General features: G+C 36.9%; 1 protein-coding gene across 1 annotated transcript in view; it reads right to left on the bottom strand.

The window, feature by feature from the left end:
- LOC121368477 overlaps positions 1-11,108 on the bottom strand; it is a 34,887-nt gene extending 23,779 nt beyond the window's left edge. The window contains exons 1-2 of the mRNA XM_041493214.1: positions 10,748-11,108; positions 8,771-8,987 (exon numbers count right to left, since the gene is read on the bottom strand). Of these exons, the coding sequence (XP_041349148.1) occupies positions 8,771-8,918 (148 nt within the window). The 5' untranslated portion in view covers positions 8,919-8,987; positions 10,748-11,108. The remainder of the gene's footprint in view (positions 1-8,770; positions 8,988-10,747) is intronic.
- Between the last annotated feature and the right edge of the window lie 2,648 nt (positions 11,109-13,756).

Here is a 13,756-nt window from a genome sequence, read left to right as displayed (position 1 = left end):
TTCAGTCATATTTATTTGCTGCAAATGTCAGTTTTTAAAATTTTTTTACCACAGGCAGGCTCAAAATTGCCGTCGATGGACTGTTTCACCCATGGCAATTCTTTTTAAAAATTGCCGTGGGAGAAAACTTCTTAAGTTCGAGCCCTGATTACAGTAGACAAATTTATATAAATCTTGCTTTTTTAACAATATAAATATCCCACAATTCTCACTTTGGCAAACGTTAAACAGTGGGGACAATTCGGCATGTTACATTACCAGAAACCGAAAGTAGCCAACGTTTTTAACAATATAAATATCCCACAATTCTCACTTTGGCAAACGTTAAACAGTGGGGACAATTCGGCATGTTACATTACCAGAAACCGAAAGCAGCCAACGTTTTTAACAATATAAATATCCCACAATTCTCACTTTGGCAAACGTTAAACAGTGGGGACAATTCGGCATGTTACATTACCAGAAACCGAAAGTAGCCAACGTTTTTAACAATATAAATATCCCACAATTCTCACTTTGGCAAACGTTAAACAGTGGGGACAATTCGGCATGTTACATTACCAGAAACTGAAAGTAGCCAACGTTTTTAACAATATAAATATCCCACAATTCTCACTTTGGCAAACGTTAAACAGTGGGGACAATTCGGCATGTTACATTACCAGAAACCGAAAGTAGCCAACGTTTTTAACAATATAAATATCCCACAATTCTCACTTTGGCAAACGTTAAACAGTGGGGACAATTCGGCATGTTACATTACCAGAAACTGAAAGTAGCCAACGTTTTTAACAATATAAATATCCCACAATTCTCACTTTGGCAAACGTTAAACAGTGGGGACAATTCGGCATGTTACATTACCAGAAACCGAAAGCAGCCAACGTTTTTAACAATATAAATATCCCACAATTCTCACTTTGGCAAACGTTAAACAGTGGGGACAATTCGGCATGTTACATTACCAGAAACTGAAAGTAGCCAACGTTTTTAACAATATAAATATCCCACAATTCTCACTTTGGCAAACGTTAAACAGTGGGGACAATTCGGCATGTTACATTACCAGAAACTGAAAGTAGCCAACGTTTTTAACAATATAAATATCCCACAATTCTCACTTTGGCAAACGTTAAACAGTGGGGACAATTCGGCATGTTACATTACCAGAAACCGAAAGTAGCCAACGTTTTTAACAATATAAATATCCCACAATTCTCACTTTGGCAAACGTTAAACAGTGGGGACAATTCGGCATGTTACATTACCAGAAACCGAAAGTAGCCAACGTTTTTAACAATATAAATATCCCACAATTCTCACTTTGGCAAACGTTAAACAGTGGGGACAATTCGGCATGTTACATTACCAGAAACCGAAAGTAGCCAACGTTTTTAACAATATAAATATCCCACAATTCTCACTTTGGCAAACGTTAAACAGTGGGGACAATTCGGCATGTTACATTACCAGAAACCGAAAGTAGCCAACGTTTTTAACAATATAAATATCCCACAATTCTCACTTTGGCAAACGTTAAACAGTGGGGACAATTCGGCATGTTACATTACCAGAAACCGAAAGTAGCCAACGTTTTTAACAATATAAATATCCCACAATTCTCACTTTGGCAAACGTTAAACAGTGGGGACAATTCGGCATGTTACATTACCAGAAACCGAAAGTAGCCAACGTTTTTAACAATATAAATATCCCACAATTCTCACTTTGGCAAACGTTAAACAGTGGGGACAATTCGGCATGTTACATTACCAGAAACTGAAAGTAGCCAACGTTTTTAACAATATAAATATCCCACAATTCTCACTTTGGCAAACGTTAAACAGTGGTGACAATTCGGCATGTTACATTACCAGAAACTTAGCCAACGTTTTTAACAATATAAATATCCCACAATTCTCACTTTGGCAAACGTTAAACAGTGGGGACAATTCGGCATGTTACATTACCAGAAACCGAAAGTAGCCAACGTTTTTAACAATATAAATATCCCACAATTCTCACTTTGGCAAACGTTAAACAGTGGGGACAATTCGGCATGTTACATTACCAGAAACCGAAAGTAGCCAACGTTTTTAACAATATAAATATCCCACAATTCTCACTTTGGCAAACGTTAAACAGTGGGGACAATTCGGCATGTTACATTACCAGAAACCGAAAGTAGCCAAAACAATATAAATATCCCACAATTCTCACTTTGGCAAACGTAGTGGGGACAATTCGGCATGTTACGTTTTTAACAATATAAATATCCCACAATTCTCACTTTGGCAAACGTTAAACAGTGGGGACAATTCGGCATGTTACATTACCAGAAACCGAAAGTAGCCAACGTTTTTAACAATATAAATATCCCACAATTCTCACTTTGGCAAACGTTAAACAGTGGGGACAATTCGGCATGTTACATTACCAGAAACCGAAAGTAGCCAACGTTTTTAACAATATAAATATCCCACAATTCTCACTTTGGCAAACGTTAAACAGTGGGGACAATTCGGCATGTTACATTACCAGAAACCGAAAGTAGCCAACGTTTTTAACAATATAAATATCCCACAATTCTCACTTTGGCAAACGTTAAACAGTGGGGACAATTCGGCATGTTACATTACCAGAAACCGAAAGTAGCCAACGTTTTTAACAATATAAATATCCCACAATTCTCACTTTGGCAAACGTTAAACAGTGGGGACAATTCGGCATGTTACATTACCAGAAACTGAAAGTAGCCAACGTTTTTAACAATATAAATATCCCACAATTCTCACTTTGGCAAACGTTAAACAGTGGGGACAATTCGGCATGTTACATTACCAGAAACCGAAAGTAGCCAACGTTTTTAACAATATAAATATCCCACAATTCTCACTTTGGCAAACGTTAAACAGTGGGGACAATTCGGCATGTTACATTACCAGAAACCGAAAGTAGCCAACGTTTTTAACAATATAAATATCCCACAATTCTCACTTTGGCAAACGTTAAACAGTGGGGACAATTCGGCATGTTACATTACCAGAAACCGAAAGTAGCCAATGTTTTTAACAATATAAATATCCCACAATTCTCACTTTGGCAAACGTTAAACAGTGGGGACAATTCGGCATGTTACATTACCAGAAACCGAAAGTAGCCAACGTTTTTAACAATATAAATATCCCACAATTCTCACTTTGGCAAACGTTAAACAGTGGGGACAATTCGGCATGTTACATTACCAGAAACCGAAAGTAGCCAACGTTTTTAACAATATAAACGTATCCCACAATTCTCACTTTGGCAAACGTTAAACAGTGGGGACAATTCGGCATGTTACATTACCAGAAACCGAAAGTAGCCAACGTTTTTAACAATATAAATATCCCACAATTCTCACTTTGGCAAACGTTAAACAGTGGGGACAATTCGGCATGTTACATTACCAGAAACCGAAAGTAGCCAACGTTTTTAACAATATAAATATCCCACAATTCTCACTTTGGCAAACGTTAAACAGTGGGGACAATTCGGCATGTTACATTACCAGAAACTGAAAGTAGCCAACGTTTTTAACAATATAAATATCCCACAATTCTCACTTTGGCAAACGTTAAACAGTGGGGACAATTCGGCATGTTACATTACCAGAAACCGAAAGTAGCCAACGTTTTTAACAATATAAATATCCCACAATTCTCACTTTGGCAAACGTTAAACAGTGGGGACAATTCGGCATGTTACATTACCAGAAACTGAAAGTAGCCAACGTTTTTAACAATATAAATATCCCACAATTCTCACTTTGGCAAACGTTAAACAGTGGGGACAATTCGGCATGTTACATTACCAGAAACCGAAAGCAGCCAACGTTTTTAACAATATAAATATCCCACAATTCTCACTTTGGCAAACGTTAAACAGTGGGGACAATTCGGCATGTTACATTACCAGAAACTGAAAGTAGCCAACGTTTTTAACAATATAAATATCCCACAATTCTCACTTTGGCAAACGTTAAACAGTGGGGACAATTCGGCATGTTACATTACCAGAAACCGAAAGTAGCCAACGTTTTTAACAATATAAATATCCCACAATTCTCACTTTGGCAAACGTTAAACAGTGGGGACAATTCGGCATGTTACATTACCAGAAACCGAAAGTAGCCAACGTTTTTAACAATATAAATATCCCACAATTCTCACTTTGGCAAACGTTAAACAGTGGGGACAATTCGGCATGTTACATTACCAGAAACTGAAAGTAGCCAACGTTTTTAACAATATAAATATCCCACAATTCTCACTTTGGCAAACGTTAAACAGTGGGGACAATTCGGCATGTTACGTTACCAGAAACCGAAAGTAGCCAACGTTTTTAACAATATAAATATCCCACAATTCTCACTTTGGCAAACGTTAAACAGTGGGGACAATTCGGCATGTTACATTACCAGAAACCGAAAGTAGCCAACGTTTTTAACAATATAAATATCCCACAATTCTCACTTTGGCAAACGTTAAACAGTGGGGACAATTCGGCATGTTACATTACCAGAAACCGAAAGTAGCCAACGTTTTTAACAATATAAATATCCCACAATTCTCACTTTGGCAAACGTTAAACAGTGGGGACAATTCGGCATGTTACATTACCAGAAACTGAAAGTAGCCAATGTTTTTAACAATATAAATATCCCACAATTCTCACTTTGGCAAACGTTAAACAGTGGGGACAATTCGGCATGTTACATTACCAGAAACTGAAAGTAGCCAACGTTTTTAACAATATAAATATCCCACAATTCTCACTTTGGCAAACGTTAAACAGTGGGGACAATTCAGCATGTTACATTACCAGAAACCGAAAGTAGCCAACGTTTTTAACAATATAAATATCCCACAATTCTCACTTTGGCAAACGTTAAACAGTGGGGACAATTCGGCATGTTACATTACCTGAAACTGAAAGTAGCCAATGTTTTTAACAATATAAATATCCCACAATTCTCACTTTGGCAAACGTTAAACAGTGGGGACAATTCGGCATGTTACATTACCAGAAACCGAAAGTAGCCAATGTTTTTAACAATATAAATATCCCACAATTCTCACTTTGGCAAACGTTAAACAGTGGGGACAATTCGGCATGTTACATTACCAGAAACCGAAAGTAGCCAATGTTTTTAACAATATAAATATCCCACAATTCTCACTTTGGCAAACGTTAAACAGTGGGGACAATTCGGCATGTTACATTACCAGAAACTGAAAGTAGCGAACGTTTTTAACAATATAAATATCCCACAATTCTCACTTTGGCAAACGTTAAACAGTGGGGACAATTCGGCATGTTACATTACCAGAAACTGAAAGTAGCCAACGTTTTTCAAATGAGAAAAAAAGGCAGTGTTACTTTCCTTATGTTATTTTGGCAAAAAGGGGATACATTTTTTTTATGCTTACAAAAATGTCATTTATCAGGAGAAATTGTCTCCAGCACAGGGTTTTGCGGGAGATATGATTAAATACCGCAAGACTCCCGCGGAATCCGGTAGGGTTTCCAGACTACTGGAGTCAGGATAATCGAGGTCTTACTGTATACAGGTAGGTATAAGACTCAACAAACGTTTCTGTACAGGGTACACAGGGGGATTCAATCTTTGCCTGGCAGGGAACATTTTGTTTTCAAAAGTTTGCTTAGCGACAGTCGTTAATCAATGTAAAAATTGATTAGTGATTACTAATTTTGTGTAGCAATTTTTTTTAAACATATATAGTATGATAAATTAAATATGAACAGACAATTTTTATAAAATGTTTATGTCATTTATTTATTAGAATTGTATTTAGTAGCCATAAAGAACAAATAAATTCAGGTAGTCATGTTTGATGTACATAATGTGGTAAGTCATAATTGATATTCTCTTGTTTTTCGCCAGTTTTTAAAATAAACTTGCTTGAACTTAGCTTGCTATGTGACATCATCGTTCAACATATAAATAAGTACAGTATAAAATTTATTTATTTATGTATCAATTCCAATAAATATAGAATAGCTGACCATATTGACAAAATAGTTATTGGTAAGTTGTCTTGATGTGCCCCTAGTTACACAGTAATTCGGCTACTTAAAAACAATCAGACTAGAGAGCTCCGCTATTTAATTTTCAATTTTGTCACTATAGTAAATGACAATCCATTAATTTGTAAAGACCACCTTAGAAACTCTTGTAGGAAGTTTATGAATTATCCAATTAAAAATCTATACAACATATTTTGAGATTTGTAAAAATCATAATCACAGTAGAGGAATTTTATTTGGCAGCTGTTCAGCGTTTACATGCTGATTTCTGTTATTTGGGAATAGGCTTGTCTGAGTCTTTGTACATACACCACCGAGGACAAACGCTAAAGCATACTTTAAACATACTTATTTCAAAGGAATATTTGCCATTGTAACAACACTGGCTGACAATAAGAACGATCGTAAGCTGCTATGTAGTAGAATCGCAGAGGTTATTTTAATTATGGGAATCCGTCAATTGAATTCGATTACAAAACTTATTTTTATTTCAGAGCATATTATAAAATGAAAGCAGTTTGAAGTTTTAATTTATAAGAATGACTGATATAATTTTAATAGTAGACATGATACGTTTTGACTTCATGAATAGGATTTTTACACGGGCCCCTAAATAAACATAACAAGTTGCAAACAGCCATTACATCATTACCATTATGTCTAACGGCAGGCGGTTGTCTAAACAAATACCGGGCAAAACTTAGAAATGGGACTTTGGCAATATGGGGATATCTATTTCCAGATATATTTAACATGTTCTTGGTTGTTAAGGACAACCTTCAAAATTTAATGTAAAAAATATGGATCGCGAATTTATGCATTATGTTTCAGAATTGTGTCGCGATCTCTGAATCTTGCAATGTTCCCTGCCATGAGCAGAATCTAGGCGAGCTGAAGATCACTCGCCTTATATGGTGCTAGGTGAGCAATTACAGGAAGTTTCAAATATAATCTATTAAATATTTATTGCAAGATGATCAACTTGCCACTCTCCTAAAGCTATTCTTTCGAGCATGGAGGAGAGCAGGACTGATCAAGTAGCCTTTCCTCAGGGTTTCGACATTATGGTAGCCCCACTCCCATGGCTAGTTGGGCTAGTAAATAACTCAGGGCTTCTAGATTATGGTAGCCCCACTCCCATGGCTAGTTGGGCTAGTAAATAACTCAGGGCTTCTAGATTATGGTAGACCCACTCCCATGGCTAGTTGGGCTAGTAAATAACTCAGGGCTTCTAGATTATGGTAGACCCACTCCCATGGCTAGTTGGGCTAGTAAATAACTCAGGGCTTCTAGATTATGGTAGCCCCACTCCCATGGCTAGTCCCATGGCTAGCTAGTTGGGCTAGTAAATAACTCAGGGCTTCTAGATTATGGTAGACCCACTCCCATGGCTAGTTGGGCTAGTAAATAACTCAGGGCTTCTAGATTATGGTAGCCCCACTCCCATGGCTAGTTGGGCTAGTAAATAACTCAGGGCTTCTAGATTATGGTAGACCCACTCCCATCGCTAGTTGGGCTAGTAAATAACTCAGGGCTTCTAGATTATGGTAGACCCACTCCCATGGCTAGTTGGGCTAGTAAATAACTCAGGGCTTCTAGATTATGGTAGCCCCACTCCCATGGCTAGGGGCTAGTAAATAACTCAGGGCTAGTAAGCCCCACTCCCATAGTTGGGCTAGTAAATCAGGGCTTCTAGATTATGGTAGACCCACTCCCATGGCTAGTTGGGCTAGTAAATAACTCAGGGCTTCTAGATTATGGTAGACCCACTTCTAGATTATGGTAGCCCCTCCCATGGTTGGGCTAGTTGGGCTAGTAAATAACTCAGGGCTTCTAGATTATGGTAGACCCACTAGTAAATAACTCCCATTATGGTAGCCCCACTCCCAGGTGGGCTAGTAAATAACTCAGGGCTTCTAGATTAGCTAAATAACTAAATAACTCAGGGCTTCTAGATTATGGTAGCCCCACTCCCATGGCTAGTTGGGCTAGTAAATAACTCAGGGCTTCTAGATTATGGTAGCCCCACTCCCATGGCTAGTTGGGCTAGTAAATAATTCAGGGCTTCTAGATTATGGTAGACCCACTCCCATGGCTAGTTGGGCTAGTAAACAACTCAGAGCTTCTAGATTATGGTAGCCCCCCTCCCATGGCTAGTTGGGCTAGTAAATAACTACTATTGCCATGCCCGACGACAAGTGAACAATTTTGCTCAAATATTGCAGTTAAGTCTATTTTGTAAATATGCCTTCACCCCAAATGTTAGTGTTTTTAAGCTCTATCTCCCTCTTTAGGTGACATATCCAATCATTACTATTATTTAATAAACTTATACTAAAATAAAGTAATGAAGGGCTAGTGAATTTTTAATCGTGGCTAGTAAAACATTTATATCAATGATCCCATGGCTAGTGGATTTTATAAAATGTCTAGAAGCTCTGCTTTCCTGGAGAAGTCTGAAAGCTAAATGCTACCTTTTGTAATCATATGTACATGTATGTTCATTGTATCACTGCCAATATAAAAAGTAAAGAATTTAAAAAAGAGAAGAAAAAGAAAAGAAAAAAAAGAGTCTTAGTGATTCAAGGTATCCTTTTTAAGCACTATTGTCCCTACCCCCACAAATCCTAGAGCATCCCTTGAATATCATCAAATTTCTTGGCATCACAAAGTTACATACATGTTTTTTGTTGGACAATCTTCTTGCGAAGCTGCACCAGATGGCTAACTTGGAAATCCTTTTTCGCTTCCTGTTCTCGACAGATCTTCTTTGGCGAGATGCACAGCCAGACAGTGACAATCAGTTTGACCTTCTTGCACTGACCCATAATGTTGGTAAGGACCGATTTAACAGGAAACACAAACGTCTTCTCATCTTGGAAAAATGAATTAGTGTTCTGAAATTGTAGAATTTTTTTTTTTTTTTTTTTTTTTTTTGGTGCTAAAAATCACAACAAACATTTAATTTGTTTTGTGGGGGTTTTGGGAGACATGACAAACATATATATATGGAGGGGATGGGACATACCCATTTGGTAAAATGCTCATCTGATGCATGGTCAATCTACATATAGGATCCCCGTTGGGAAAAATATCCGCCCGGTCCCCCCCTTCCCCTAACCCTAACCTTAACTCCAACCCTAACCCCAACCCTAGCCCTAACCCCAGCCCTAACCCCAACCCTAACCCTAACCCTAACCCTAACCTTAACCCTCAACCGTAACTAAAAATAATAATGGAGGGGACCGGGCGGATATTATACCCCCCGTTGGTGGTCCATTGGGCTATTTCTCATTTCAGCCAGTGCACAACGACTCACTGGGATACCAAAGGCTGTGGTATTTTATTGTCAGACACTACATATTATATTTTACAGTGACAACATATTAATACCAAACCTGTTGGTTGCTGTTTTATTGGAATATAAATATAACTCTATTTTCAAAACACTGATGAAATCAGGGCAACCAAATTTTTGGAGGGGCAACCTCAATGTGAACACAAACTTGGCAAGTTGCCATCCGGGTAAGCAACCAAAATCATTAAAATTGAGCACTGTGAATGACATTACGTAATTGTGGCACTGTGATAAGACTAATATGATGTTTCATGGAGAACAAAACTAAATATTTACCTAGGCTGTAGAGGTCAATATATATGGCTTGCGGTGAACTCGTATGGAAAACTTACTCGTATGGGGGAAAATGCAGTGAACTCGTATGGAAATCCACAAGTGAACTTGTATGGAAGACTTACTCATATGCAGTGAACTCATATGGATATTACAAACTGATATATCCAATACTGTATAGCAACTTGTTTATAGTTTTTATGCAGAGTTCGACAAATCCACTAGCCCGAAGTCCGTGGCTAGTGGTTTTTAAGTTACAATTTGTGTGTGCAATCTACAAATCAATTGGCTCGGAAATAAATAACGAAAATAGGTGACTGCCGTTGACACACAAATAGTTGACTAATGGTGACATAAATAAGAAGCATGTACACAAAACAAGTGTCAAAATACAAATTTAAGAGAAATATCAAAGTATATCTGCATATCCATACATCCCCATACGAGTTCACCGTTATTTTTTACATACGAGTTTGTTTTCCATACAAGTTTTCTGTTCATACGAGTTCACCGCATCCCAATATATATATATATTCTTATGCTCCGTAAAACATCATATAGATCCGTCTATCACATAACTGTTTTAATATTACATCAATCAATTTACATCTGTAATAATAATAATATTTAATAAAACATTATGCGGAAAAACAACATTGCCATTATCTCAAAGATGTTACAATTTTATCTACACGCTGCCGATTTCATTGTGCGATGGGTGGGAGTTGAATGTGGGAAAGTGTGACATGTCAGACTTTCCCAAGATGCCAATTCTATAAGACAACCCCTAGTTCATCGAGATAAATGTCAAGGTATGCTTGTGCTTGACAATTATCTTGATGAACTATCCCTACACCAATAAAAATCAGATTATAAGGTATTTTGCAGTCACATCATTGTGACATCTGCTATTAAATCACATTTCATGAAACTTTCATCATATGATGGAATTGCAGAGATATGACCAGCTTAACTTTGTTTATTTATTCCACTGCCTGTGTTTAAAATTTTCTTCTCAGCTCTCACCTGTTGAGAAATTGAGGGTACGAAGTCTCTTTTAAAAATTGATTTATTGTATGTAGACGTAACTTGGCATGGTATAAAGTCATCACAGATGTTGTCATTTGGTGTGCTTAATGATTTGATGTCCGTCTTTGGCTGAAGTGAGTCCTTTTCTGCCTGAGAGAAACTTCCATGTGCAGCAACCAACTTTATTCTTGATTTCCACTCGGTTATATTGCTGTCCTCTGGACATGTCAACACTACTAATGAATCAACAGATTCACCAAGATAAACAGTATATTTTTCAAAATCGTCATTTTTGCAAAGGCTTTCTGTAAAATGACTTTTTGAAAAAATTAGTTGTGCATTTTGTAAATCACCATAATCGTCATCCATAATTTTCAGACCGGAAATCGATAGCGGAAGTTAATACTGTAAAGCATGTACAAAATAATAACTTAGACTAGTAGTAAATCAAACGGACGAATTGATTTTCTGCCAGCTTCCTCTAATTGTTTGCATACAGACAACTGAAACATCAAACACAGATATGTCAGTCAGATGGTCCTGCTGAATATTGTGCTTTTGAAACTGTATTTATAGCAAGTGCCAGCTAACGCTTATGACAAGGTGAAAACATCTATACAGACTGAGTCCCATATGTTAGCTATAAAAACATTTTGTCCAAATTTTACAACGGAAGTGAAATCGCGTTAAAAATTGTTTTTTTAAATTGGAGTAAGTGGGTAACATACTAGTATCTGCGGCAAATTCAGAAAAAGGCTAATTAATTTTACTTTCATAAATACCTTATAATTAATCGGTATCGTGTTAATATATTTTTAGAAAATACATTCGATACATTACCGTTCAAAACAAGAATGCATTAAATTATTTTCTTACACACCCATTGGTGAGAACATCATTCGTTATTTTTGATAACACATATTTATTTACACATGTACGTGTGTTAACAATTTCAAGACATACAACTGGCAGCTCTGAGAGGTCATGACCCAGTAACCAAAGCGATCGAAAGTGGAGTGACGTCACTTTACATTCTGACTCCGGTGGAAATGAAATGGGGTGACGTCACATTACACTCCATACGCCATGACCCAGTTAGGCTACGTTCTGTACAACATAATTTAGTTCATTATATTGTTTACATTTTAATTTTTTCGAGGTATGTAAGAAATAGAATACAACATTCGTGTCGTTTGATACCATTTATCTTACAACTCGTTGTTTAAAAACATATCCAACTCGCTTTCGCTCGTTGGATACGTTTTTAAACAACACGTTGTAAGATATATGGTATCAAACGGAAACTCATGTATTATTCTCTATTTAATAGGATTTTTAACAGAAACGACATGTCGGATTCGCATATGCATTGTGGGTGAGACGATTTTTAAAAATATGTTTAAAAAAATAATAAATAAAAGCAGTTTATTCATAATATATGAACAGTATAAACCGGCCTCGGTGGCATCGTGGTTAAACCATCGGACATAAGGCTGGTAGGTACAGGGGTCGCAGCCCGGTACCGGCTCCCACCCAGAGTGAATTTTAACGACTCAATGGGTATAAGGCCACTAGACCATATTCTCTCTCACTAACCGCTAACAACTAATCCACTGTCCTGGACAGACAGCCCAGATAGCTTTTTTTTATACAATGAAATTTACTACAAGTTATTTATTTATGAGCCGATTGTTTTCTAAATTGCACACAATTCAACAGTTACGTAACGCTTTAAAGTCCGAACCACGTTATAACAATTACAATAAATTACTCTCCTATTTTTAATTACCAATATATATTCTTCACATTTTGCCAAGAGAGAAATCGTTGAGGAAAAAAAAACATTACAGTGACACAGATTCCACATACCAGACTGTAACCATGTCACCTATATCAACTTCGCCGAGATCTCCTATGACAAAAAAACAACAACAACAACAGCAACCCCCCCCCCAAAAAAACAAAAAAAACAAAACAACAACAAACACAACAAAACAACAACACACCAACAAACATGTAATTTCTCGCTATCTGCCATTTTACTTTTTTATGGCAGTCTTCAAGAGGGTTGGAAGCCTCTCCAGTATGTGATGTAATTAATGTGACGTCATCAGTATTGCATTATATCATAATCAACATGTCATGACATCTCTATTACGTCACATCCTGCCATCCCACCTTTCAATAATTACGTAACGCTCTAAAGTTCAAGCCACATTGTTAACTACGATAAATTACTCACCTACCTTTAATTACCGTTAGATTTCGCTGAGATCTCTTAGAGAAAAAGCCTGTAATTTTTCGCCGACGTCACTCATTTTGCTTCTCTTTTTCTAATGGAATAATTTTTAAGAGGGGTGGAAGCCTCCAAACAATGTGACGCAATTATTATGACATTAGCACAATAGCTTTATATCATAACTCGATGGAACGAGTCATGTGGGTACGCTATATTGTCGTGTATATATATATAATGTAACAGCATTTGATTTGTTCCTCAAAAGATGACAAACAGCTGTATGGTTCAGGACAATGACATTTTATTTAACATCCTACATAAAGTATTTTTAAAACCCAAGTGTGTGTAACTAAGGTTGTAACACCTGGCCGGTAACTGACACACGCATTCAGAAATAGCGATCTTAGAAATCCTCTAAGAATACGACATCACACCAATAGTGACAAGAGCTCTCAGTATTTATACTGAAGATTATTTAACTAGAAGCTGGACAGAAACACCAAGACAGAATACCAGCTTACAGTAGACTCAAGCTTGAAAGTTTAGAACAAAGGACAGACGCAGCGCAAGAATGCAAGTGCTATTGTTAGGTGCTTGTGCAAGATTCATGCTTGTGTTTTTAATCAACATATCACCAGTTAACAAGCTGACTGAAATAGAGCACCTGGAATAAAGAAACTATATTAAAAGTAAATAATTAAATGAAAGGAGCACTATCCTTTTCAGAATTACCTGAAAGAGACATTGGATTAATTAGGTATAGTAAA

This window comes from Gigantopelta aegis, chromosome 1 (genome assembly GCF_016097555.1).
Source record: "Gigantopelta aegis isolate Gae_Host chromosome 1, Gae_host_genome, whole genome shotgun sequence".
Lineage (NCBI taxonomy): Eukaryota > Metazoa > Mollusca > Gastropoda > Neomphalida > Peltospiridae > Gigantopelta > Gigantopelta aegis.
Note: the sequence above shows the minus strand (reverse complement) of the source record. Positions and strands in the feature narration are given on the sequence as shown.